Source organism: Oreochromis niloticus, linkage group LG15 (assembly GCF_001858045.2).
Source record: "Oreochromis niloticus isolate F11D_XX linkage group LG15, O_niloticus_UMD_NMBU, whole genome shotgun sequence".
Classification (NCBI taxonomy): Eukaryota; Metazoa; Chordata; class Actinopteri; order Cichliformes; family Cichlidae; genus Oreochromis; species Oreochromis niloticus.
In genome coordinates, this window is record NC_031980.2 from 24,424,128 (window position 1) to 24,450,348 (window position 26,221).

General features: G+C 44.1%; 3 protein-coding genes across 8 annotated transcripts; 2 read left to right on the plus strand and 1 right to left on the minus strand.

The window, feature by feature from the left end:
- Positions 1–408: 408 nt before the first annotated feature.
- LOC100698139 (heterogeneous nuclear ribonucleoprotein Q) lies at positions 409–7,703 on the minus strand. The gene is given in 11 exon segments (XM_019345704.2): positions 409–1,619; positions 1,622–1,673; positions 1,766–1,887; positions 1,966–2,115; positions 2,794–2,999; positions 3,128–3,263; positions 3,650–3,826; positions 5,322–5,543; positions 5,656–5,774; positions 6,803–6,962; positions 7,565–7,703. Coding segments are annotated over 11 exon segments (1,905 nt in total). The 5' UTR covers positions 7,568–7,703; the 3' UTR covers positions 409–1,061.
- bub1 (BUB1 mitotic checkpoint serine/threonine kinase) lies at positions 7,571–20,891 on the plus strand. 5 transcript variants are annotated; one of them, XM_005452447.3, is made up of 24 exons: positions 7,571–7,802; positions 8,803–8,862; positions 9,710–9,851; positions 9,962–10,158; positions 12,194–12,234; positions 12,349–12,425; positions 12,512–12,561; positions 13,064–13,248; positions 13,341–13,432; positions 13,670–14,034; positions 14,536–14,576; positions 14,657–14,776; positions 14,974–15,084; positions 15,262–15,346; positions 16,121–16,205; positions 16,309–16,486; positions 16,605–16,671; positions 16,755–17,542; positions 17,640–17,740; positions 17,915–18,076; positions 18,952–19,109; positions 19,264–19,441; positions 19,670–19,776; positions 19,861–20,891. In XM_005452447.3, exons 1-24 carry the CDS (start codon positions 7,591–7,593, stop codon positions 20,057–20,059), a joined length of 3,801 nt encoding a protein of 1,266 aa, XP_005452504.2. In that variant the 5' UTR covers positions 7,571–7,590; the 3' UTR covers positions 20,060–20,891. The 5 variants fall into 5 exon arrangements, with proteins under 5 accessions (XP_005452504.2, XP_019201247.1, XP_019201248.1 ...); XM_019345702.2 differs by having other exon boundaries at positions 15,265–15,346; XM_005452446.4 differs by lacking the exon at positions 7,571–7,802 and adding an exon at positions 8,446–8,649.
- Positions 20,892–23,600: 2,709 nt separating this feature from the next.
- Positions 23,601–26,221, plus strand: LOC100710767 (lactoylglutathione lyase-like). 2 transcript variants are annotated; one of them, XM_003446674.5, is made up of 6 exons: positions 23,601–23,739; positions 24,661–24,743; positions 24,819–24,959; positions 25,041–25,108; positions 25,202–25,291; positions 25,653–26,221. In XM_003446674.5, exons 1-6 carry the CDS (start codon positions 23,665–23,667, stop codon positions 25,745–25,747), a joined length of 552 nt encoding a protein of 183 aa, XP_003446722.1. In that variant the 5' UTR covers positions 23,601–23,664; the 3' UTR covers positions 25,748–26,221. The 2 variants fall into 2 exon arrangements, with proteins under 2 accessions (XP_003446722.1, XP_005452505.1); XM_005452448.3 differs by lacking the exon at positions 25,653–26,221 and having other exon boundaries at positions 25,202–25,646.

Consider the following 26,221-nt stretch of genomic DNA (forward strand, 5'->3'; position numbering starts at 1 on the left):
ACTTTGAAACAACTCAAATTGTGCTTTTATCCCCCCTCCCCGGAAAAAAAAAAAAAAAAAAAAAAAACCCAACCAAAGCTGATAAGAGGGACTCTTAAGAGACTTGTAGGGGGCGGGGCTTAACCCTGACACTGCGCTGAGTGTGAATTTCGGACACCAATTTGTGAAACATTAATGTTCTTTGGACATGAGAGAAACTCATAAGGATGGAGTATGTCACTACACATACAGAGCACTTGAGAGATGCCGACTATCAGAAGGTGATTTGAATTTGATGGCATGCAAGGTGACACTGTAGCACGTGGCCAAACATTTGGCAAACCTTTGGTCCATTTTCTTCCACAAGGAGCCTTAAATTTGAAGGTAATTTGAAGAGAGAATTTGCCGAAACATGAATTTGCAACACAATTTGAAGTTTTGTACACGAGTGCGTGTATATTTATTAAAGCAGACAAACAGCAAAGAATACAAGCCAAAATGTAAAGCCAAAAAAAAAGAAAAAAAAGAATATAGGACTACGATGGTCCTTTTTTTTTTTCCTTCTTTTCAATAACAAGACACGCATTACTTTTTGACAATACAAATCGTATTCATTGGATTTAAATACATGTTTAGGAGACATATGCTTTGTTGCCGTTAGCTACTTAAAACATGGTAACCAGAATTTCTAAAAACAGACAAAGCTATAGCCAAATAGACAGCTCGAGCACATTTGCATCTAAAAATTTTTTTCAAACTCTGTTATGGAAAATCTTTTAAACGCCCATCGTATATTTTTTTCTTTTCATGGTTTTAAAAAATAAAAAATAAAAACCCCAAAAGGAAGAGAGAAAACCAGTTCGCCAGAAACAGGTGGGAGTGTGACTACGACTCGAGTCCAAGCGGATTATTAAAATATGTACAAAAAGGAGATCTTGCCAGATGTCACCAATTTTGAGGAAAACAAAAAGAAAAAAAAAAAAATGCAGGCAACCGTATGGGATTGAGGGCCAATCAGATCAAGTCTCTAAATAAAAAGACAAAAACAAACACGGGTTTTGTTATCAAAGCACTACGGGGGTTTACTTCCACTGCTGCCCAAAAGAATCCTGATAAAATTCCTGGTTGTCAGATTTGTAACCGGAATAGTTACCAGAATGATCACCACCTTGGAGCGGTTGCTGAGCAATGGGTTGAGAGCCCCAGTTCTGATTATTGGTCTGGCGACGCTTGGAATCTGGCTGGTTGTACCCATCAGCTTTGCGCTTTCCTCCTACATTTCCACCGCGGCCACCCCGTGCACCACGTACCCCTCCTCGCCCTCTCAGCTGCACGCCTCCTCTTGCGCCGCGCCCGCCACGGCCTGGTCCCGGCCCGCCGCGCTGGGAGAAGTTTGCCCTCCCTCTGGGTGCCCCCGAGCCGCCGCGTCCTCTGGCCGGGGAGGCTCCGCCCCGCGCGCCCCTGCTGCCACCCCGCCCCCGGCTTGGGGCCTGGAAGTCATCGTACCCGTAGTAGGGGTCATCATAGCCGCCGCGGTAGTTGTGATAGTCATAGCCGTAGTAATCATAGTAGTCCTCATAACCGTAGTAGTCAGGAGGGTAGGTGTAGCCGCCTCGGTTCCCTCCTCGACCCCGATTTCTCTGCTGGGAGGGGGCATGTGGGGAGGGGGAGGGTAGTAGTAATAGTCGTCGTACCTGATGAGAGCAAGACGGCACAGGTTAGAAAGACAGCTCTGACAAAAACAAAGGTTTGATTGCTCAAAAACCTTCGAGAAGACATTTCTTACATTTGTGTTTTGGCCGCTTGCCTCTGGGCTTTGCGCTCCTTCCTTTTCTGATCAGGCGGCTTGGCGAACACTATCTCGATTGGCTCTCCCTCCAACTCTTTCCCGTTCATTTCCTCCAGTGCCTGGACACAGAATAAAAGACTGGTAACGTCTCTGCACCTCGCTTCTAATCCAGCGCTAACCATCAGGGTAACACATACCTTCACCGCACCGTCCCGCTCCTCAAAGTGAATGAAGGCGTAGTCTTTGAGCTTCTTCACTCGCTCCAGCTTTCCAAACTCACTGAAGGACTTCTCCAGGAGTTCCTCCGTGACGCCGTTAGCGAGATTTCTCACAAATAAAACCTTCACCTGCAACACGGATACAAAGAAGCTCAGATTTAATCAGCTCATCTCCTCCTGCGCATTTATCGAGGCAGTAAAATCACATATTTTGGAAAATTTGATTGATTTAAAGACAAAGGGTCACAACACGAACAATTATTATTAGTTCATTATAATGCTGATGTGTGTCATCTAGCTTGTTGTCTCGTGTTTAAAAAAACAAAAAACAAAAAAAAACAAAAGATGGCACAAAGGGCATAAGCACTGATGTTTTAAAGTTCATTGCTACAAGTGTTTGTGGTGCCAGTGCAGGGCCTCCTACTGGAATCAGCAGCAAAGACATGCTTTGCTTTGGAGAGTCAGCTACAAATGCAAGAATTTGACATCAGATCATCAAAAGGATCCAAAGATTGAGATCTGATCTTCACATTTTCCTTCTTCATTAACAGCTTTAACTCTGGCTCTGCTGTCGTTTCAATAGAAAACCAGTTCAGCATTAAAAATAGCTCAGAAGGGAAAAAAAATAACTTGTAATCTTTAAATCCCACAGGTTTAGGTTATTTTTAGTTACTGGTTATTTAATGGAGCTTTTAATCACTAATCTGACAAAAGCTTTTCAGACCTTAAAGTGAGAGGTGGCATTAAGTTCATGGATGGTTGGCCTAAAGATTGACGTGAACGACACTTAAGATTCCCAATGCTCACCTTGGCCATGACTTCTGGGTCAGGGTCTTCAATGGGATCTGCCCACTCCACGGTCACAAGGTTGCCCCAAACTTTCACCTTGCCACTCATTAGCCGGCGACGGGCCTGAGCAGCCGTTTTGTGGTCTTCATACTCTAAGAAGCAGAAGCCTCTGTTCTTCTTTTTGTCGTCAGGCTGATGGTACAGTATGACATCACTCAGGCCCTCTGGGTGAAGAACGAAAAAAAACAAAAACATTGCCTGTGGTTCAATATTAAGAGTCTGGGTGTTTCTGAGCAGAATAACGAGAACAGCAGGGCGTTCTTAGAAAAACAAAACTGTCAGAAATCATTACCTGTGACTTTGGAAAACTCTTCAACAATCTGTTCCTTTGTTTTACTCTTGGGAATTGAACCAACAAATAGCCGGTTGTTGGCAACAGATATGCACACCCCAATGTGCTTGCCAGGGCGAATCTCATGATTATTGCACTGCAAAAAATAAAGCCGATGAACTCTCATTAGATCCAAAACCTTTCCAGCACACAGGTTTTTTGGGTAAATGGACTGATTCTCATACAGCACTTTATACAACACGCCTCATCCATTCATGCATGCAGCACTTTTCTCTATGGTTTTCATGCGAATGTGCTTTATATCTAACATTCACACAGATTCATGAGCAACCTGGGGTTAGCATCTTCCCAAGGATATTTCGCAAGGAGACTGGAGCAGGGATCGAACCACCAACCCAAACCATTCCAATCAGAATATAACCCAATTCACCTCCTGAGCTACAGCTTCCTCTGTTACACAGTGACAGGTCTCCTGAACGCCGAAAAGCGACCTGCTCAGCCGTGCACTCCTAACAAACTCACCAGCTTCACGGCCTCCTGGGCCCCCTCTTTACTGCAGAACGTGATGAAGGCATAGCCCCTGTTCAGGCTACTCAGCGGATCCATCATTAGCCGAAGGTCCCAGATCGGACCGGCCTTCTCAAACAGAGGAACCAGCTCGTCTTCGTACAGATCGCGGGGAATCTTCCCAACAAAGATCTACAAGAGGACAAAAAAGAAAAAAGAATATTCTAAATATAAACGCCCACAAGCAGCTGGTTTTACTGAATATTTATTACTTAACTTGTTGAATTTTTTTTTCATTTCAACAGTGCAGTTTATGTTAATCAGGAGTTACCCCTAAAGTTGCTTCAGTGAAGCGGTCTGAAAACACTTAAACACTTCATGTCTGTACAGCTTTTTCCTATAAACGCTGCCCAACAGGAAAAAAAAAATCACATTTTAAGCCTTTTTAAACACGTGCATGTTAAAAATCTCAATGAAGTTATATTGATATAAAATATGCACATAAATATTTGCAGTCTTATGCATCCTTACATTTTGACATTGGTAAACACTGAGACAGTGTCGGGTTAGCTTCTGCTGCACATTTTTTGAGAAGTTTAAAACTGGCAACGCTCAGTCTTGTGATAATGCCGAAACAAATATTACTGCACCATAACTCATGAAAAGCGAGGAAAACCTCGTGTGAGATACTGATACTGAGGAGGAGAACATGTGAGGAGGTAAAGATGAACACACTGAGTGGAGAACCCCATGTAAAAACAGCTGAAGGAAAAAAACCAGGCAGAAATAACTGAGCTGGACCGTCAGGGGCCTTCCGCACAAACACCTCATCTGTTAAGACAAGTTAACCGGTGCTAGTGCTACCACAGGAACTACAGAGAATGCTGAAACTGTTCCTGCTATAGAAGAACTGACAGCCCAAACTTTGTTGGATTAAGTGGAGATTAGTAAAGAAATGCTCCTTGTTCTGCACCGTTACGTGACTGTATGACAGGCCGTGGATAAACTGAGCAGTGCATTCATCCCCCCCCCCGTCCACATGAGACCAGTGACACGCCGACAATTCACATCAACATCTACAGATCCAAATCCCACATCACATTGCGAGACCTGTCACAGCGAAGTCAAAATATCTAAATACACCAAATATATACCCCACTGCACAGTGCGGAGCTAAAATTTAAAGTACATCTCGTTAGGTCCTCAGAGTTTTATTTATATGTCTTTTTTCCTCAGCAGTAAGAAACTGAACCCTTGTATAATTTTCACCTCGATAAAGGACACTCGTTCTGCTTCCTGTTCTTCCCAACACTTTTTATAAATCAAACTCAATGCTGATGTATCAGTGATTGAATATCTGTGAATAAAACTTCAGACCAAATATTGTCAAAAATGATCACTTATACTTAAGATTTTATAAACCACCACCAGACTTTAGCTATGTTTATGCCTGTTCAGCAGAGGAGTAATTCCTGCTTCATAGGATCTGATGAAGTGAATCTTGACGCCACTCTGATCGTGGGTTTAACCATTTAAAGCACCTCTGTCTGTGCCTGCCTTTCATTTGCAGCTTCCCAATTTCAAAACAACCAAATTCTCCAATCACATGAAGTAAAAATGTAACACCGAGAGCAACATGTCAGAAAATAACACAAGACCCTATTTTCTATAAATTGACAAGGAATACCTCTGTGCCGACAGGGGGCTGAGAACCCGAGTACACCGACTCTGGCGGGGGTCCGCCGTATTTCCTCTGGCCGGTTGTAACATCAAGCGTGTAACTGGTTCTCTCGAGGAGTTCTTTGATTTTAGCCTCATCTGGTCCTTTGATGGAGTCTGAAACTTTAGTCCCTTGTTTCTCTCTCTGTCTGTAAGTCTTCATCACCCCACAGAGAAAGGCACTTTTATTCTGGGGAATAAGAAACAGCAGAAAATTAGAAACCTGGACATTTATCTGCCTTTAGGGGATAAAAACAAACAGCAGAGCTTTCCCTTCATGTCTCGCATGATTTAAAACTCACCTGCACGTGTGACAGGTCGCTCTCTTTGAACTGCACCAACACTTGAAGGGCTCCATCTTCGTTGAATTCTTTCAAAGCCTCAATAGCCCTTTCATCGAGGTCACCGTGTGCTACCAGGCCTGACGGACACAAAACGCACCTCAGAATAACTGGCGAACGCACATGACCCCACCAGAATCACCCCCATAGTAACTACAACATTAGAAACATGATCAACTTCATCAACGCTCAGGACGGGTGAGAAGGTTCACAGAGGCAGTGGGACTCGTGCAGTTGTGCAATACAGGATTGAGGATCATTGATGTGATCCAAAAAAAAGCAAAGTAAAACAGCTGAAGGTATGAAGCGGTTTCATTATTATGGACATCAAAGTTTTCCTGTCATACTGCCAGGTTTCAGGAGGCTGAAGAAGCCCGGAGGTCTCCTTTCAGTGTTTGTCACCATCTGCTGGAGGTTCAGACAGTCCTGCCGACCTGCTGCGGACACACAGCTGCTCTTTTGTTCCTGCCAGCTGGCCTCCATCTACCTTCACTCAGCCCTTTGTAGTAACAGGAGTTCTTTCATTTGATCCGATTTCTATACTTCAGTGTGACAATGATCAATCTGACGCTCCCTCAGCCATCTGTCAGCAGCTGATACGACTGGTTTAACTACTTTGAATCAGCTCCCATTTCACTGTTGTTCAGTTAGAGTGTTGCTTAATCCACTGGTATCGTTTTATTTTTATTACTGGTTAACAAAATAACATGTAAAGACACTACAAAGAGTTAAAATTGCACCAAATTATAAATTTCAGTAACTTGTGCTGAGATTCTTTCAGCAGCAGGAAGGCTTTACTGGTAATTAAACACTAATAAACATACCTGAACATTAAAGGAGAACGTGGCAGAGGATTTCAAAAAGTTCATGACAAATATTTTAACTCAGTCAAACTCACCTTTGGTTCATGGGCCACCCCATGTGATCTCAAGCAGGCTACACCAGCACACCACTCCTGTGTTTGTAATGTTTGCAACACTTCTCCAGGTACTGTACTACATTTCATTCACAAATTTCAGATACTACTGACTTTCACACTGTGTGCTGGAGGGTGGGTTTATCTGTGCACCCACTGTGGGCTGAAAACGGAGGCAGGGCATTCTCTTACCTGCTACATAAAGTTCATCCAGCTTCTCAGCGACCTTCTGAGGTAAACCTGCCTCCAGTAAAGCCTGGAAGTGTTCCGAGTGGGTCACCTCGGCTGTAGTGTCCATCGGCTCCTCCGTCCCGTTCCCGTTAACGTGATCTGTGGCCATGTCTTCAGACATCTGCGCAGAGAAGTGAGCAAACATTTACCACCAGCAGCACCACACTCACCGGACTGAAGTGGGACAATAACATCAAGCGCGCAGTTTGGCGCCATCATCCACCTGGTTTACAGGCATGTCCTGCGGACGCTGCGAAACTAACACCACGTGTTAGACGCCAGCGGAAAAACAAACTTGCCCAAACAGCACACAAACAAGCAGCTAAGGAGTGAGCAGAAAAGGCGGCATCCACGCAGTCACCACGCCTCTGTGAGCTAACATCTGTGGCTCGTACAGATCACAGGCCTCACCGAGCGCGGCACGCATGGAAGTGCAAAATGCACGAGATTAGAGTTAATTAAACAAGGTCCAAATGTCTAGCACGTGCAATTTTTGGTGGCTCAGTGTGTTTGGCCCATGCTCATAACGTACAGCACATTTATTTACCCAACAGTGAATGCAAACAGGCCCGTTTTTTTTCCCAAAATGCCGGCTAGCCATGAAAACGAGCTGCTATGCTAACAGCAGCCGGTCGTGCAACGCATCGAACATTAGCATGCAGAAAGCTGCGGGTTAATGGCCGAATTTAACATCCCCTCCCATTGCCTCGGGAGCTTACGTACCATGCGAATCTGAATTTGGGTGCACGATGCAGCTCCGCCGTAATTTAGGTGGTCCGAATGAGGGGAAATTTTCACGCCGGGGTTCTCAGGCTGGCTTCTTTACTCCCGGTGAAACAAAATGGCGGCTACGTAACGTCGCAAACTCCGCTTCTCAACCCCCCCCCCTCCTGCGTGTACGGGGCTTCTTAAACTGCTTTTCACGGGCTCTTTTGGGGCTTCGAACGGTGACGTTGAACCAGTGAGTCTTCATTTTATTTTATTTCATAACAAAGATATGTCTGTATTTTATTTTAAATATACTGCTTGTTTAAATGTATATTCTATACAATGTACGTGTAAATGCAACACTGCTTTTAGAGTAAATAAATTATTTTAAGATGATTATTTTTTCTTTTTAAAATTCAAACAGGAGAAGCCTTTACACGCTTAATATATCTGGAAAATCTTGCGATTTTATTGTGAAGATGTTTAATTTAGTATATACTTATACACTTTATAAGTACATTCAAGCACATAGAAATCAGGTGCTTCCTGGTTGTTTTAAAGTAAAGTGTTATTTTAAAAAAAAAAATTTATCCTTGAACTGGAGAACCTGTAAATTAAAAATTAAAATCATGACGTTCGTCCATTTCATTTTTCCAATAATAAAACTTAGCATTGTTTTCTCAGTAAAATAAGCAGAATCTCACAGAAGGGGCAATATACGGGACTTTGTGTGATGTTTCTTAGTTTTTAATAAAAAAAAAAATATATCTTTATTTGAGTTTCAGTTTCAATAAGATTTTCAGGTTTAATTGAACTTGATTTATTTACTTTTAGTTTGCATTTTTTTTACGCCTGTGCGTCACGTGTTATGGGCGGGGATTTCCTACGCCCTCTGAAACGCTATTGGCTTAGCGCGAAATTTGAAATGTAAGGGGAACGTTAGCGGCTCGGAGGACAACAACAAGGCTAAATATGCGATTTTTTTAGATAGCAAACTATCAAACCAGAGGAATTAAACGCTACAAATAAGTGTAGTGTCGGTTTTCTTGGGAGAACTTTTTTTTAACTTAAAGCGAAATGGATATCGCCTCGTATTTACAGTAAGTCACGATGGAACATGGACATTAGCCGCTCTTAGCTCAATTGAAGGGGTTAGCTTTAGTGCTAACATGAATGTATGGATGTTTTATAACTAATTCATAAACAACGTAGCTGTCAGACATGTTTTAATTACTCATACTTCTACCTCTCAGGCGTTTTGAAAACAGTTTGACCTCATACACAGGGGACGACCCACTGGACCCCTGGATCAAGTGAGTATTTCGACTGTTTTCATTGATGCGTAATCAAAGGAATTTGCAAAGAAAAGCGTCTGGACTTCTTTAAGTTGCTTGAAGACGTTTCACCTCTCATCCGAGAAGCTTCTTCAGTTCTAAGGTCAAATGGCCGAGAGTCCCAGATTTAAACCCAGTGGGAGTATCCCCCCAAAGAGGGACAAAGGACCCCCTGGTGATCCTCTAATCACATGAGCCAAGGTGTGAAAGCGGGTGTGGGACCTCACAAATCCTCGCAAATTCCTTTGACTACGATGACCTGGATGACTGAGAACCTTCACAGACATTGATGCGTAATGTTTTAGTCATTCTGGAAACGTTATTAGTCCTGCAGCCATTGAAATCATATTGAAACCTGTAAGTGACAGCCTTAAACATAGGAGGTACACAACAAATGATCGTGCGCTTATTTCATTTTTGAGTGTTGATGTCGGAAGTAGACGTGGATTTACTTTTCAAAGTCACACTTCCTGTTCTTTACCGTCTATTTCTAGCTTTAGGTTATTTAAGAACACTTTTGGATGTTATTTTTGAATGTATGTATCGCAAATGTTTGTTTGTCTCAGAGCACACAAAACAGCAAACCAACCAGCCTCAAAGATAAATAACTGCGTGATATCTCAATAAAATACAATAATAGTCTGTCTTAAAAATATTGTGAATCATTTTTTGATGATTTAATACAAAAAGATGTACTCAAAATGAGATATTAAACATAAAATGACATGTTTCCAGCCTTTCTTTGTTTTTATTTTGATGACTTTTGGTCTCCATGTTTGAGACACTGATGAGTACTGAAGGCAAGTTTCTCTGGATGCTTCTTTAGGTTTGTGGAGTACCTGGAGCAGAGGCTACCTGCAGATGGTGGCAGAGGGATGTTGTTGGTGTTTGAGCGTCTTGTCCAGAGATTTTTGAATGAAGAGCGATATGCGAATGACATCAGATATGTGAACTACTGCATCAAATGTGTAAGTCTGATTAAAACATTGTATTTTTACAGTTGTCTCCATAGTTGGTATCTTTTTAAGTTGGATAAAGTCTTACTCAAGCCCTGTTCTCACCTTACTGTGTCTTACAGGCAAGTTATTACTTGGATCCTGTTTCACTGTACAGTCAGGTCTTCAGTAGGGGCGTCGGCACTAGGACGGCTGCCCTGTATGTGGCCTGGGCTCAGCACTTTGAACAGAGAGGACTGCATGAACAGGCTGATGCAGTGTACCAGAAAGCGCTGGAGAACCAAGCTAATCCAGCCAGCACTGTTCTCCATGAATACAAGTAAGCATTCGAAGAATGACAGGAAGTTTCTCGTGGTAACCTCAGACGGTTTAAATGCAAAGCTGTCTGTGCCTGTGTCAGTGGGAGTCTGGCCTATGTAGATGCCTTTCAGAGTGTTTTGTAGAGAAAGTATGGCAGTGGAAATGTGTGGAAGTGGTTTAACCTCTGTGTTGTAGTGTAGTTGTTGTTAACCCAACTGCCAGCCTGTTATTGTATTAAAAGGACACGGACGTATGTGGTCTCACTAGTGGGCAGCTATCATCACGGTGACCGGTGGTTTGTTTTCAGTGTAACTATTAAAAATGTCGAGGAACTGCAGACATCAGATACTGTAGTATTTGTTTGCGTTTACAGTGCTCTTGAAATTGCTGAATTCTAGAGATGCTCGGATTTATCAGCTGAACATCTGCCATCAGCTCTGCAGGACGTGATATTTGTTGATGTTCATCTGTCAGGCGTCACCACTGGTTTGGTCCTGGTATTTCGATATAGTTTCTTCAGTTTGTATGACTAAGATCAGAATTACACTTGTTTGCAGACATGCGCAGCTGTCAAACACAAGTCCCAAGTTTTGAGACCCCTGGTCTAAAAGAAGCATGATTGAAAGTCCTGGCAGTGATAAAGTGTGAGCATCTGCTCTGAGTCTCGTGTTCACTCTCTGATGACGTTATTTACATCACTCTGGTCTGAGCAGGACGTTCCAGGGCTCTAATTTCTCAATGGTGCAACTAAAAAAAAAAAAATCTGCGACTAGCCGTTCAAGTACAAAAAAAGTCTCTGCAACTCTGAAAGTCTCTGTGTGGTCAACAACAGACATACATTATGCCCATATCGTGGTCTAAGCCAATTAGAGATAGTGAAGGTCGTGCCGCCCTCTCTGATTGGCCGTGGTCCAGATATTCCTGTAGGCCTACGTTTGTGTACGTTTGAAAGTGCAGGCCGATAGTCAGGGATGAGTAGCCTAGGCCCGATAGGTGTAGATGTAGCTGTGGGTAATGAGAAAAGATGAAAAGAATGATTGATAACTTTTTCGTTAAGTGGAGGCCTGATCCGTCCGAAATTCATAGCCAGTCCTCTGACACGGAGCCATTAACCTCCGAAGTTATGTTTAACACTGGTTCGGAGATAACATCAAATAATGAGCCACATACGATCGACTCCGAGCCAGAGCCTACTGAAAGTAAAAGGGGGCAGTGTATACAAGAGAGTTGCTTGACTAGTTTCCCTGGCTAAGATACTGTAACGCTGAAAACATGATGCACTGCATTTACTGGGGTATTTGATATAACTGCGACATGGGCCATTGCCTAGAGCAGCATCTTTGTGGGGGCAGCGGCGGGTTCGCAAAGGGCACCAAACAGGCTAGGACCGCCCCTGCTGTGTTGAGTGTCGAAAGACCATGGGCAGCAATACTGCATTTGTGACTGGTGCTTATATGTCTCGAATTTAAAACGCTGAAAAAGCACAGTGTATCCATAAAACACATTATATGCTGCGATTAAGCGATGCAGTTGAAAAATTTGGGTGCACCTAACATTTGTGCTGGTGCACCTAAGAAAAAAAAGTTAGGCACACCAGTGCAACCGCGGCAAAAAGTTAGTCTAGAGCCCTGAATGAGGCGACCATGCCAGCAGTGGCCTACAGCTCATTTAAGTTAGAGACTCCTGTCTAAAGGAAGCATGATGGAAAGTCCCAGCAGTAATAAAGTGTGAGCATCTGCTCTGAGCCTCGCATTCACCCTCTGATGATGACACATACGTCACTCTGGTCTGCGCAGGACGTTCACATAATCTGGGGTGTGGAAACTCTAATATTGCTGTGATCTTTTAGGGATGGTGCGATTAAGAAGTGCAAGAATTTAAAGTCTGTGTTAACAACTGAAGCCTGGATATTAATCTGGATTAATCTAGCCTTCTAATGTGAATGATAGCTGGCTGTGTGTAGTCACTCTTCAGAGCATTTACATGCAGTGACTGGGGTATGCTACTGTGCTGTATGTTATATACTGTGGGCTAACAGAAACTCTGATCTGCAGGCAGTTTCAGACCAGAACCAGAAGTGAGACGGCAGTGTCCGGTAAGATGGTGTTTATTTAAAAGTTTATTATATAATGTTGGATTTCTTTCTTTAGAAATTTTTATTGTTGCTCTGCTCTCTGACTATTTTTTTATATATATATATTTTATGAAGCGGGAAGTCGAAACCCTTTGCAAAACTCCAATTTAACCAATCAGGTGCCCCACAGAGAGCCCGTCGCTCAGAACAAGGTGTGTTTATCACTGGATTTTTATCCTAATTGTGCATGAATACCATTTTCTGCTTTTCCATTCACACTGTGCATCCTCTGTCACAGATGTCTGTGGACTGTCCCTCCAAACCACCTGCGAGTAAATTCATCGACATGTGAGTGAAATACTGAACTTAGTTTTTGGGTTTCCTGTTTCTGATGCTGGTTGTCAGCAGAGTGTGCTCGTACCAACATAACATGTTATAGCCATGAGATGAAAAAGGAAGAGGCTCAAAGACAGAAATAGGAAAAAAGAGTTTAAGTCATCCTTTAACAGTCTTTCTGGAAGCAAATTAGATTTACATTAACCACAGTAACAGTAAATAAAAGTGTCTTAGGAGGGTTTGTTTGTTTTATTTGGAATTTTTGGAAAAAGATCTTCTGTGTTTTAAATCGTCTTCCTTTCTTTTATCTCATCAAAGGTGGAATAAGCATCTTAGACAGTCATAATGTGGCAAATGTCAGCTACTGATCCTAGAGTAGCTTTGCCTGATGATGGCTTTGGGCTCACAGGGATTGATTCATGTGGAATTTTTTCCAGTTAATGTAAAAATTCTCTCGCACAGTTTCGAGGATCTTAACAACATGGTGTCACCTGATTTCTTCGGTCTCTCACAGAGTCTCTCGCTCTGAGACTTCCGGGACGATCCCCACCAGTCAAGGCTCCGGCATTCAGACCGTGTCTGAGTACACGGTGGAAGATCTTGTCTGCGACGAATCTGAGCTATGCTTCGAGGAGGCCCGAGCTCAGAATTACTTCCGCAAGCTCCGTGAGCAGGAAGAGAACGACAAGGCAGACTTAAGTGAGTTTTTAATACTGCAGCTAAAATAAATCCGTGCTGCGATCACTTGTCTTGATTTCTAATAAATGTCCTTTTTATTGTTTTCATGCCAGCGCTGACACCGACCGAGTTGGAGGAGAGGAATAAATGGTTGCTGGACAAAGTTTTCTGCGATCTCGAAACCAGACAGACTTCATCTCAAAAGGTGAGACAAAAGCACCTCGATGCAGTGCAGGCTGTGCTGGATGTGCATCAGAGGCCTAAACTTGAGGCTCAAAGCAAACGTGCCAGCAAAAAAAACAAAAAAAAAAGACAAAGAAGGATTAGTCTGAGCTGCGAATCATGCAAAGCTGCTCTAGCAGCATCCAAGAATGAAAACAGTGAGTGATAAGCACATTGGGTTCACTGCGTCAGTCTGAGAGTGTTTTCTTCTTTATTTCAGCCGCCTGCAGCAGAAACGGCTGCCGGTGTGAACCCATGTCTTACCCAACCCTCCTTCAAGCGACCTCTGCCCTCAAACCGTCTGAGCAGCCGGCGCTCTCTTGGCTTGAGATTACACTCCGAGCCGACCTTCATCCAAGAGGCCGCCGCCACCGTTCCCGAACCTCCTCGCCAGCATAACATTGACACGCTAAGTTCGGTGGTATCCCATCATCCCCCTGTCCCGGCTGAGCGGGACGTGGGTTTGCAGAAGTCAGCAGATCAGGAGCCGCCCCTCTGGGCCTCAGCAGTCCCGCCTTTGTCGCTTCATCAGCCTGTGAGCTTTGAGAGCACAGACAGGCTCCCACCCCCAGAGAACAATGCCACGTGAGTACCCTCTAACTCCCCCACGCTGCTTCTGATACTCTGTGGAGCATAGGTTTCTGGTTCTGCAAGGAAAACATCGAACCTAAAATTTAATCTCATGAAAATGTGAGATGTAAGAACAGCTGCAGAGATGGTTTTTAGGAAACAAAACCCCCCGTACGCCGTGTTTCCCACACAAGTTTATTTTTATTTTTCCGTCCCTTCAAGAGAACCGATCGTTTTATTATTGGACAGTCTGATTTCTGTTAAAGTTCAGTCCTTGCTAACAAGTCCTGCAGACGGGCTCATCACTCGACTCTACATGATGCCTGTGCCATAAAGTTTGTGACAATAAGTAATGGAGTAATAAGCAGCTTTCTCTCTAGTCAGTTAGTTATCCCGTGTACGAATTGTATTCCCATTTTATTAAAAATTCTCCTGCACACATGATGATGATTTCACTGGCTTCGCTGGCTGATTGAAATGTTTTTAGATGCGTTACTGATCTTGTCTTTCTCTCAGGGACGTGGGTCTGCCTGCAGAGCCCGAGGACAAGCTTGATGGTAAGTGTGCTTTTATTTTGTCGAGCTGTTGGGTGCGAGTCTCTGGTGGATGTAATCACAGCCCTCTCTGTCCCTCTCAGTGTCACAGGGAGCCACAGCTAACCTGTCTCACATCACTCCTAATAACTCGCTCGGCTTTGTTCAGGCCACGCCATCGCGGGTGCTGCCGTCACCTACTGTCAACACACGGGAGGCGCTGGGTGAGCACGACAGTTTGTCTGTTTGCTGTCATCTCAGAGGTGTTTTTTCATGTCAAATTTAATGTTTTTGGATTCAAAGAGCTTCTTTCATGTTGTCTCTGTCCTTTAATCAAACTGATCTTCACTGCTGCTCTGGTTTTGGCAGCTGTGGTAAAAAACTCCCTCACTGAGTTGTTTTCCTCTTTGTGTCAACTCAGGCGTGATCATGGACATGTTCCAGGCTCCGACCTTCCTTGAGGAACCGTTCAGCAGCACATCAGTGCTCCACGCTGCCGAGAAGGAGTCTGAAGCCCTATTCTGGACAGGCGGTAAATAGGCTCTGAACACAGTCGGGATAACTTTCACAGAATCTAACTGGATCCGGTCACCAATGCTTAAAATTAATGTTCCTCCTGTTTGAGTCAAAGCAAACTCAGGCCTGAACCTCTGTAACTGATTCTTGGTCTCGCTCCAGTTAACCTAGTTATTCTGTCTCTGATGATTAGCAGGAGGAGCCTCCTCATTATCTAAGCCTCCCACCATGACTCCGTTCACCATCTTTCAGGATGACGACAACAAAGAAAACGGCAGGTAAATATGGCCACCACACTGTGGACACCCTAAACCCCAGCTGTGATGTTACACCATGTACTTGTACCTGTGTGATATTCTTACTGTGCTGGATGTCCTGCATCCATCCATCTTCTTCTACTTATCCAGGATAAGAGAATTTTGTGCTTCAGCCTGAGAAGACTCAGGGACTCTTTAGTGCTTTTAATTTTGAATATGAATGACAAAGGTGGTAATTTATAGACTTTTTTTAACAGTTGTTTACGCTGTTAGCCCGTGTAGTGAATGCAATAAAAGTGCTTTCAGGAGGATTTAGCTTTTGATTTCCACTCAGATGTTGATGTGATCTCCAGCTTCAGGTCCAGGTGATAACTCTCACTGAGATTTAAATCTCATTACCAGGAGAGATCTAGTTCACAAACACTCGAGGCTTCTGGGAAATGGTGTTTGCTAAAGGCTGCTAAAACAAATACAGACATATTTTTCACTTATTTTATGAGAAAAACCCACAAACTCCCATTTTTAAATAATTCCTGTTCATCGTGGGCTTTTTCACACACGAAATGCAGATTTTGGGAGAGTCAGGTCGTGCAGCCCAAACACGTTTGCCCTTCTGGAAACACGGTGTGTGATTCAGCTGCCGGGGTCAGGACAGCACACATTTCATTCTGTCGTACGTTTTTTGTAGATCAGTTCGTCTTAATGTTTGTGCTCCTGTGAAACCTTGAGGATAAAATGAAGTGCATCTTCATAACAGCCAAGTGTTCCTGTTATTTTGTCCCCTGTGCTGTTTAGTGCCGCTGCTCCTGCTGATGCTGAGAAGCCTAAAGGAGTCAGAGCTCTGGCTGAAATCCCAGTGTCGAAGGCAGACAAACCCAACGTGAGTGAATTTTCTCACGTTAAGCTAAACTCCAGATTTCTGGACGAGTGTTTGGTGTGTTTATGTTTGGTTCACATGCTCGTGTTTTTCTGATCCTCGTCAGGAGACTCCTTCAGATCTGATCCCAGATGAGAGCACCATGTGGGGAGCTCGCTACAACTCGCTCAACTCGCTCGCCGCCTGTCCCAACAGCACCACAGACTTCGCCATGCTGGCTCAGTTCGTCTCCACGCCATTCACTCGCAAAACCTTTATCAGCAGCGATTTCCTCGAGGACCGAGGTACAAAGAGCCAAACCTGCGGCTTATTCCTGCCGCAGCCTCCGCACCGGTCACATTTTAATAACGAGCTGAAAATAATTTAAAGTTTCCTTAAATAATAAGTTTTTCTGCCCCACAGAGAATAAATGTGATGACGGTGAAGCTGATGAAGAAGCTTATCTGAGGCGTCAGACCAAAAAGCTGAGGTAATCAGTCTTCAGGTATCCACTGCCCATTTGTGTCAGTGTTATCAGTGCAGATGTCAGAGATGTGTCCTCTCCTCTGTTAGTCCCATCCTGGAGCAGAGTCCGACCGACGAGAGCACCGTCGGCCAGACGGTGCCCTCCTCCGCCAGGCAGGGCACCATCGTTGGAGAGGAGCTGGCCGTGGCCCAGCACTGCCTTACTGCGTCCTCCATCACCATGGTGCAGCCTCCTCCTCCCGCCGTGCTGTCCTTCAGGGACCAGACACTCTGTCCCGCCGACTCCTCCAGGACAGCGGGGCCTGGCTGGGAGGTGTATGCGAGCCCTGAGCAGCCACCCAAACAGGCCTCCTTCATCTCAGGCAGACCCAAGAGCGAACCTTTTCAAATCATGGAGGACCTAGAGACCCCCAGCAGCCCCCAGCAAGCCCAGAATCAAGTCTGTGATGTTCCCATGAGCCCCGAGGGTGCTCTCAAACCAGACTGGCTCGCCATCAGGAGCCCAGAGGCCATGGCCGAGCCAGACCTGGAAGCCTTCCTGAGTCCCCGTCAGCCCAAGAATCTGGACTTCCCCATGAGTCCAGGCCAGCCACAACTCTGTGCTGACGTGCCCATGAGCCCGACATCGATCAGCAGGGAGGACGAACCCATGAGTCCAGAGAGGGGGCTAAGGCTGAGCGCTGACGTCTCTATGAACAGTGACACGCCCCAGAAAGCCCAGACGGGGGCGGTCCAGCTGGTGTCGGATCCCTGGGACACCGAACTGATCTCCAGCCTGCTGTCTGGACTCAGCCCGCCTCTCGCCACCCACCCGCGCTGCACCGCCTGGCAGTGCAACATACCGAACATCACTCCAAAAATGACCATCAGCATGGGTAAGATCTGCAGCGCCTGCTCCGTTAGGTGTGGAAGTCTGCAGAGAAAAACTGTACGCTGTGTTGATTGAAACGACGAATGTTTGTGTCTTGACAGGAAAGGAGTCCCTCCGAGTGGACTGTGTTCTTGGAGAGGGAGCCTTTGCGACAGTTTACCAGGCCACGAACCCCGCGACCTTAGAGAAGACCGTTTTAAAGGTGAGGCTGCAGAGGAAGAGTGCCGCGTCCCTGTCTCTGTGTTACTCGGCTCTTTTTTTTTAATGTAGTGGTGAAACAAATCTTATTGAATCATCTCAGAAATGGTTCGCACTGAACCATGTTCTCAGAGACATTGGGACATAACTGCAGGATTCACATGTGTCCTCGCTGCAGGTTCAGAAGCCGGCCAATCCCTGGGAGTTTTACATCAACACCCAGCTCGACGCTCGGCTGCGGCCTGATGTCCGTCACCTCTACAGCAGCATGCACTCAGCTCACCTCTTCCACAACGGGAGCGTGCTGCTCGGCGAGCTTCACAGCTACGGCACCCTGCTGGTCAGTTACCATCAGCGTGGATTTATTTTTGTATATATGTTTTTAAAATCCAGTAATTTGTTGGTTTCTTAGTTTTTGCACCATAATTTAGGATTTGATCTGTGTTTACGTAACTAGACTTTTGTTACAGAATTTTCTAGTGGTCACTTTTCAGTGAACCAAACAATAAATTGAGCACATAATGAATCCAAAACATGGACGACACTTTGAAGCCCCGACTATTTGGCCGTCACATGGCACAGAGACAAAGACTGTTAATCATTGTGAAGGAAGAGAAACTTTAAATACTAGAGTTTTACTTGCCACAGCTGAGCTTGGACATGTGGGTCGGTCTGTTGGTACGGTAACCTCACAGCAGCCGTGCTATTTGTCAGATGATGTCATTAAAAATGGTCCGAAAAGGCTAAAACAGGACAAACACAGTCCAAACGTCCAGTTCAGGGGCTTTAATTAGTGGAAGTGAAGCCTAGCAGCCTATTTGGTATCAAATTTTACAAATACAAGCCTTAAAAAATGAAAATAGTTTCCCCCCCATAAGTTGTTATGAGGGTTTAAACCAGGGGTCCCCAATCCCAGTCCACGAGGGCCGGTGTCCCTGCAGGTTTTAGATCTCACCCTGGGTCAAAACACCTGAATCACATGATTAGTTCATTACCAGGCCTCTGGAGAACTTCAAGACATGTTGAGGAGGTAATTTATCCATTTAAATCAGCTGTGATGGATCAGACACATCTAAAACCTGCAGGACACCGGCCCTCGTGGACTGGGATTGGGGACCCCTGGTTTAAACCATTGCTGTGGAGTCTGCAGTGACTATTCAGTCGGTCGGTTTAAAGCTTCTCTGTTTGACTGTAACGCTGTTGCTCCACCTGCAGAACGCTGTGAACATGTACAGAACCCTCAGTGACAAAGTGATGCCTCAGCCCCTCGTCATGTACTTCACCGTCTGCATCCTGCACATGGTGGAACTGCTGCACAGCATCCACATCATCCACGCCGACATCAAACCTGACAACTTCCTGCTGGGAGAGAGGTACCAATCACACGCTGTTTTTATCTCTGCGCTGCTCGTCTTTGCAGCTTAAAAACAAAGTGTCAGAGGTGAGGCGGGCAGGCCTGGTCCTCCCCTCTTGTCACATCAGTTTCAGGCTCTGCTGAAACACCTCATCATTACTCGTGTCCTTCAGGTTCCTGGAGAACAAGCGTTTTGATTCAGAGAGCACGGACCACGGCCTGGTCCTTGTCGACCTCGGACAGAGCATCGACATGGAGCTCTTCCCAGCAGGCACTGCGTTCACTGCCAAGTGCCTGACGTCAGGCTTCCAGTGCACAGAGATGCTGAGCGGAAAACTATGGAACTACCAGGTGAGTACAGCAAGGACAAGAATAGGCATTAACATAGGTGACGGAGACGTCGAACACTGTCACGTTTCAGCAACATTGGACAGTGGTGCGGTTTTTCCTGAGCTGCAGCTTCTCTCATAACTCCATATGTGTTTGAGAGCTGAGAGTAATGTCTCTGTGGGTTAGTGCTTCTTTTAAAGATGGAAAACGAGTTTTATTCTGAAGGTCTGACTGTTGTTTGAGTTTCAGACCGACTACTTTGGGATCGCGGGGACCGTGTACTGCATGCTGTTTGGGACGTACATGCAGGTGACTAACGAAGGAGGCATGTGGAAGACAAACGGCGTTTTTAGAAGGTGAGTGCTCAAAGGAAGCTCCCATTTTTCTTTATTTGACCTAGTTTTTGGTGCAGATGTGTGCTGATGGTCTCCACCCCACAGGAACCCTCACAGCGACCTGTGGCTGGACTTGTTCCACACACTGCTGAATGTTCCAGACTGCGGCTCGCTGCCGAGCCTGCGGAGCCTCCGCTGCCGGATGAACGCCGTTCTGCAGGAGAACTACGGCAACAAACTACCCACGCTCAAGAGCCGGCTGGTGGTGCTGCTGCTGGAGAACCGCAAGACGGTGCGGAGATAACGGATGTCCCTCGCTCTGAAAAAAGGCTGCTGTTTGTCCTCCGTTTACACTCGTTTAAGTAAACGCTCTTTGACAGGTTGGACTGTGAATGCGTCACAGGAGCAGTGAAGCATTTCAGCTTATACAAATGCATAAATGTATATTTCTCTTAGGTCACTTTTTAAATTGAATTTGTTCCCATTTTGTGAAACAAGTTTGTTTTGTTTTTTTCCTTGTAAAACAATAAACGATAGTCTGTTTGAAGCGTTTTTAGTATTTAAGGAAGTTTTATAGCTTCAGGATTGTTTTTGACCTTTTTCTTCTCTCATTAAAACAACCGAAAGAACAAAACACATAAAAATTTGATGTTGTTGTGTCACAGACAATCTCAGGAAATAAGTGAGACAGGAAGATTTTGGTAAAAGTCCCAGCCTGAAAAAATAGGATTAAGATTAAGATGATCTCCAGCAGGAGACAAACATAAACTGATAAAACATAAATGTCAACACGGTTTTATCCTAAAGTTTGAAAACAGCATTGATTTCAGCTTCTTTAATTCATCTTATGATGAGGAACATTAAACATCAGAATGTTCTGGTGTGATTTTAGTGGAAATCTCAGATGATGGTCGTAGTTCATGAGTTTATCACAGTCACATGTAAAGATATTTTCACCTGTGAGTGTTTTATGTTCACTGCAGACAAGTTGTAATGTTTCATGTTCTGTTAAACTGGGATTATTTTCATCTTTGTGTCATTGATGCAGGTGTAATAATAACAAGCACGCCTCACTGAAAAGGCAGAGAATTATGTCAAAATTATGATTAAAAAAAAAAAAGGATTTCAAACATAAAGCTTCGTTTTTGGTCTATATTTTTACATTAAAATGAAAGATAAGGGTTTTTTTTTTCATTTCCTCTGTCAAATGTTGGCTAGAAAAGCTAAAAAGATACCGTTCAGCTTTTAAAGCCATAATTTGATGTGCAAGACCAGAAAACTTTTTTTTTTTTCACTCATTAATTTTATTTTAGTCAGTGAACCTCAGACTGATCAGATGATCCCCTATCTGCAACACGTGGCAACAGTGGGAAGGAAAAACCTTTTAGCAGAACAAGATCTCTAACAGAACCAGGATCACGGACAAGCAGCAATCTTCTGAGAGGAGCAGAGAAATGAGGACGAAACAAACCTGAGAAGAGAGAAATCAGAAGTTAATGAAAGGGAGTGGTGACGTATAAAGTTCCCAGTGCATCATGGGAAGTCTTGGCAGCATAACTAGAGGATGGTGATGATGATAATGATGATGGTCACCTGATTCAGTAATAACTACAGTCCTGATCAGAAGTTTAAGACCACTTGAAAAATGGCAGAAAATCATATTTTGCATGGTTGGATCTTAACAAGGTTCCACATAGAGCTTCCACCTGATACCCTCCACATAGTGTGACTCACTGATACCCCCTGTCATGATGTTATGATGGCAAAGGCAAAAAAAACCTCCCTTTTTGAACGTGGTCGGGTTGTTGAAGTGCATAAGCAGGGTCTCTCACAAATTAAGGCTGTTACTGGTGCCGACTGCAGCCCCATAATCATCAGACGGCATCTGAGACTGAAGGGCTTCAAAAACAAAAAAACGTCTTCAAAGGCCTCGTCTCCTTGAACGCCACAGAACTGACTGTTTGGACTTTGCAGAAGTATTCCAAACATGGGACACTGAAAGGTGGAAGAAAGTTTTTTTCTCTGATGAGAAAAAATTTAACCTTGATGGTCCTGATGGTTTCCAATGTTACTGGCATGACAAGCAGATTCCACCTGAGATGTTTTCTATGCGCCACAGTGGAGGGGGCGCCATAATGATCTGGGGTGCTTTTTCCTTCAGTGGAACAATGGAGCTTCAGGAGGTGCAGGCGTCAAATGGCCGCTGGCCAGATGCTCCAGATGTTGCAGAGAGCATCCCTCATGACTGAGAGCCCTCGTCTGTGTGGTAACGACTGGGTTTTTCAACAGGACAATGCTGCAGTACACAATGCCCGCAGGAGAAGGGACTTCTTCCATCACTCTTTTGGACCATCCTGCTTGTTCCCCTGATCTAAATCAGTTTGAGAACCTTTGGGGAAATTTACAAAAATGGACCACAGTTGCAGACAGTAGATGCATCCGTCTTCACCACTTGGAGAAATGTTCCCACTCACCTCATGGAAACGTTTGCATCAAGCATGCCGCAATGAATTTTTGAAGTGATCAACAAGAACGGTGGAGCTACTCATTACTGTGTTCATAGTTGGAACTTTGATTTCTGTTTTGGGGGGTTTACAGGTTTGTTTGGAGGTGTGATCCTAAACTTTTGATCAGCTGAAACAGCCTGTTTCACTTTAAGTGTTGTTTTCAATAAATCGCATGCTCAAAAATGTTTTGTCTCACTCCTATTTCTTCTTGTTGCATGTTAAAGCTCTACTTGGAACCTTGTTAAGATCCAACCATGCAAAATATGATTTTTTTCCATTTTTCAAGTGGTCTTAAACTTTTGATCGGGAGTGTATTTACTGTAGATGATTCCATATTGAAAGTCTTTTTTTTGTTTTTCGGTCCAGTCATGTTACTTTTGTTGCCCATTGAGACGTGTCGCTGCCTTTTTATGATGAATAGTTACAAATCTTTACATTCTGCTTTTATTGATATTTTTCACAGCGTCCCAGCTTTTTGGAATCTGGTGATTTCAGCTCAGATTATCAAGAGATAATGAAGACTTAAAAAGACTGTATATTATAGTACTGTATAATCTCAAACTATGCATTTTACTTTAAATAGTTTTTTTTTTATCACACCCCCAGTTCACCACCTGCATGTTTATTTATAGAGACATTATGATTTCATCTTTTAAAATATATTGAAAATATATATATATATAATATATATTAAAAAATATATTTTATTTAAATGAATATATTTTAATAACTTTTTTTTCTCTCTTTTTAAGTCTCAACTTCAACACCCCCCCACCCCCCACCCCCCCAAAAAAACAAACTTACCCAGCGTGTGTGTGGTTCATGTTTTTTCATGTTACTGTGTGTTACTGCCAGTTCGCTGTTACCTGCTCAGACCTGCAGCTGCAGCAAACATCACATTATTGACGTGCTCTCCCGTGAGTCGTTCACGGCGTGTCGGGTTTTTATTTCACTTTGCTATTATAAATTTAATACCTATTTTTATATGTTTGAAATATTCAAATGCATAATTCTTTTATAACTTTAAATACAGCCTCTCCCCCCTCGCTGTGGTGTTGTCTCTGCAAGGTCCTGATTATTAAAAATCGCCTCTGATGTTATACTTCTGATATTTCATTTTATTTACTTGTAGCTTCAGTTTTACCGTTTTATTTAATCATTTTCATTTTTATATTATAGTTATTACTTATGATCTTATACATTAGGCTTTATAATTAGATTTAAAAGTTTTTTAAATATAATTTTTTCATTATTATAATTTTTATTTAGGTTTTTTGCACATTACACAGCCCACTTCCAGCCTCCTCATCGCTTTAAAACACAATTTTCCGAGGAGCACTTGAATGGACCACGGAGAGAAGCCCGTGGAGGAGCCTGAGCGTTCATCAGTGGAATCTGAGAAATGGACTTTCAGGAGAAAGGACTGTCGGACGAGGCTGTGTCTGCCGCCTGCTCAGAGGGACACGCCCTTACTAAGGTCAGTGCTTCAAACCTCACAGCTCAGATTTGATTCTATAGCTCGGGCACAAGGTCAAAGGTCAGGACTGATCACTGAATGACTGTGTGTAAACCTGCAGGAGACCACAGCAACACTCACAGGCAGGCTAAACACCTGAAACTCAGGTAAAGTTGGGAGGCTTGTTAAAATAATGAGTATAAAAGCCATAATCGCGAATTATGTTAAAGGCTTTATGTGAAGCTGCAGTTTTATGTGGAAACGTTATCATTCCACCATCAGACTGAAGGCGTCCTGCCCATCCCCACCCAGCACCTGTGGAATGTACCTGGGTACACAGACTCACACACTGACGCCACAGCACATTCACAGTCTGTTCTGGGAGCTGTAAGCCAGTCACTGTGTGTGACTCACCAGAACCAGTCGAGCAGGCCACCGCTCCCCAAACCTGGTACTGCGGGAGGTTTCTTCCTGTTAAAAGGGAGTTTTTCCTTCCCACTGTCGCCAAAGTGCTTGCTCATAGTGGGACATATGATTGTTGGGTTTTTCTCATATGTATGGGTCTACCTTACAATATAAGGTGACTGTTGTTGTGATTTGGCTCTCCTAAATAAAACTGAATTGAACTGAATTGTGATGGGCGTTGGTGAGGGCGAGTCAGGGCGCTGCTCCTGACTCGCCCGTCTTGTTATCCTGAATCTCAGTGCATTCATGTTAAAGTTCATTTTCCGTGTCCTCCTCTGTGTCACACTGAAAATCACAAAAGTGATGCAAAGCAAACACAAAGTGACATGAAACGACGTCTGGATGACACGAAATGACAAATTTCACGTGAAGGATTCTGGTTTGGGTGTCCTTATTTTGAAGTGCACAGGCACAGAGGAGTCCAGTGTTTACCCTTCTTTCAGCTCTGTTTTGGTCTCCCCCACCTGCTCTCTGCAGGACTACATGCTGCAGCAGACGATGCTGAGGGTCAAAGATCCGGCTCGCTCGCTGGACTTCTACACTCGAATCCTGGGCATGACGTGAGTCCTCAGTCTGATCCTGAACTTCTCCCGTGCTGCTCTGCTCTAACCGCCCAAGTGCTCTGTGCTCTCTAGGCTGCTGCAGAAGATCGACTTCCCTTCAATGCGCTTCACCTTCTACTACCTGGGTTACGAGGACAAGGTGGACATCCCGGCAGATGTCAAGGAGAGGACAGCGTGGACATTCTCCCGCAGAGCCACCCTGGAGCTCACGCAGTACGTATGGAAAAAACCAGTCCAACTGTTAAACTCGATATGAGTATTATTTATAATAAATAACATTCCTCCACCTGTCAGTAACTGGGGCTCGGAGTCCGATGCAGACCTGTCGTACCACAATGGGAACAATGAGCTGCGAGGATTTGGTGAGAACTTGTTTGTTCAACGTTCAGACCGTTTCGTTTGCTTCTCAATGCTTGATTTGTTGTGGGTGTCACTGCTGTCCTGCTTCCTCGCAGGTCACATCGGCATTGCTGTTCCTGATGTTTACGCTGCCTGCAAGTTATTTGAAGAGCAAGGAGTGAGGTTTGTCAAGAAACCAGACACAGGTGAGTTTTTCAGTCAGCGCTCCAGCCCCCACTCGTCAGGCGTGGGCTCAAAACACCACCATAGTGAAGCCGAACTCCACTGTTCATCAGCCCCTACCTGTCCTGCAAGTGGCCTTTCAATTACTGATGTTTTTAAACTGAAAAAAGCTTTTTAGCCTCTGTGACTGATGATTAGATTAAACATTGTGAAGTTTGAAAAAGTAAAAAATCTTCCTCAGAGTCTTAAAGAACCTCGTCTATGCTCTGCTGCTGACACGTCTGTACCAGCAGGGGGCGCGCAGACACAGCTGGTCAGGTCGCCTGTTTGAGTCAGCTTCTCTCCTTGAACTTCACTGATGACAGTCTGTTTCTGCTGTCGTAGGTAGAATGAAGGGTCTGGCCTTCGTTCAGGACCCGGATGGATACTGGATCGAGATCTTAAGTCCAAACAACATGTTCTCCCTCATGTCGTCTTAGAGTCGCATCACTGAAACAGAGGAGGACTGAACGTTATGAACGTTATGTCATATTAACAGTAAAGGATATAATAAAGTAATGTGGCACATTTACACTTTAAATGGATTAAAGCACAGATGGTCAAACCTGCTCACTGAAATCAGAATGAGTTTACTTTACTGTGTGCTATTTTTGATGTTTTTTCATAATTCCAGATGTGCAGCACTTTGCTGAAGAGCTGTTTTTAAATGTGCCATAGAATTAAACTCACTTGACTGACTGCTTTCTACTTCAATTCCACTATATGTTGGGTGTAACTGTCATAATTTTTACTTCATGACATTTATTTGAAATTGTATGTAGTAAGAGTGATATACAAATATTAAGCTGTGCTTTTTCATGTCAGACATCTGTATGAGTGCACAGAGCTGCACGTGCATGAACATCCTGGTTACCGTATTTATTTCTGATTAAATATGATTTGGATTTATTTTC

Coding starts and splice junctions, on each gene's coding strand:
- bub1 (XM_005452447.3), top strand. CDS start 7,591: ATGCAGCTCCGCCGTAATTTAGGTGGTCCGAATGAGGGGAAATTTTCA. Junction 12,235..12,348: donor AAGTGAGACGGCAGTGTCCG/GTAAGATGGTGT, acceptor TATTTTATGAAG/CGGGAAGTCGAAACCCTTTG. Junction 17,741..17,914: donor TAGAGAAGACCGTTTTAAAG/GTGAGGCTGCAG, acceptor TCCTCGCTGCAG/GTTCAGAAGCCGGCCAATCC.
- LOC100710767 (XM_005452448.3), top strand. CDS start 23,665: ATGGACTTTCAGGAGAAAGGACTGTCGGACGAGGCTGTGTCTGCCGCC. Junction 24,744..24,818: donor ACTCGAATCCTGGGCATGAC/GTGAGTCCTCAG, acceptor TGTGCTCTCTAG/GCTGCTGCAGAAGATCGACT. Junction 25,109..25,201: donor CAATGAGCTGCGAGGATTTG/GTGAGAACTTGT, acceptor GCTTCCTCGCAG/GTCACATCGGCATTGCTGTT.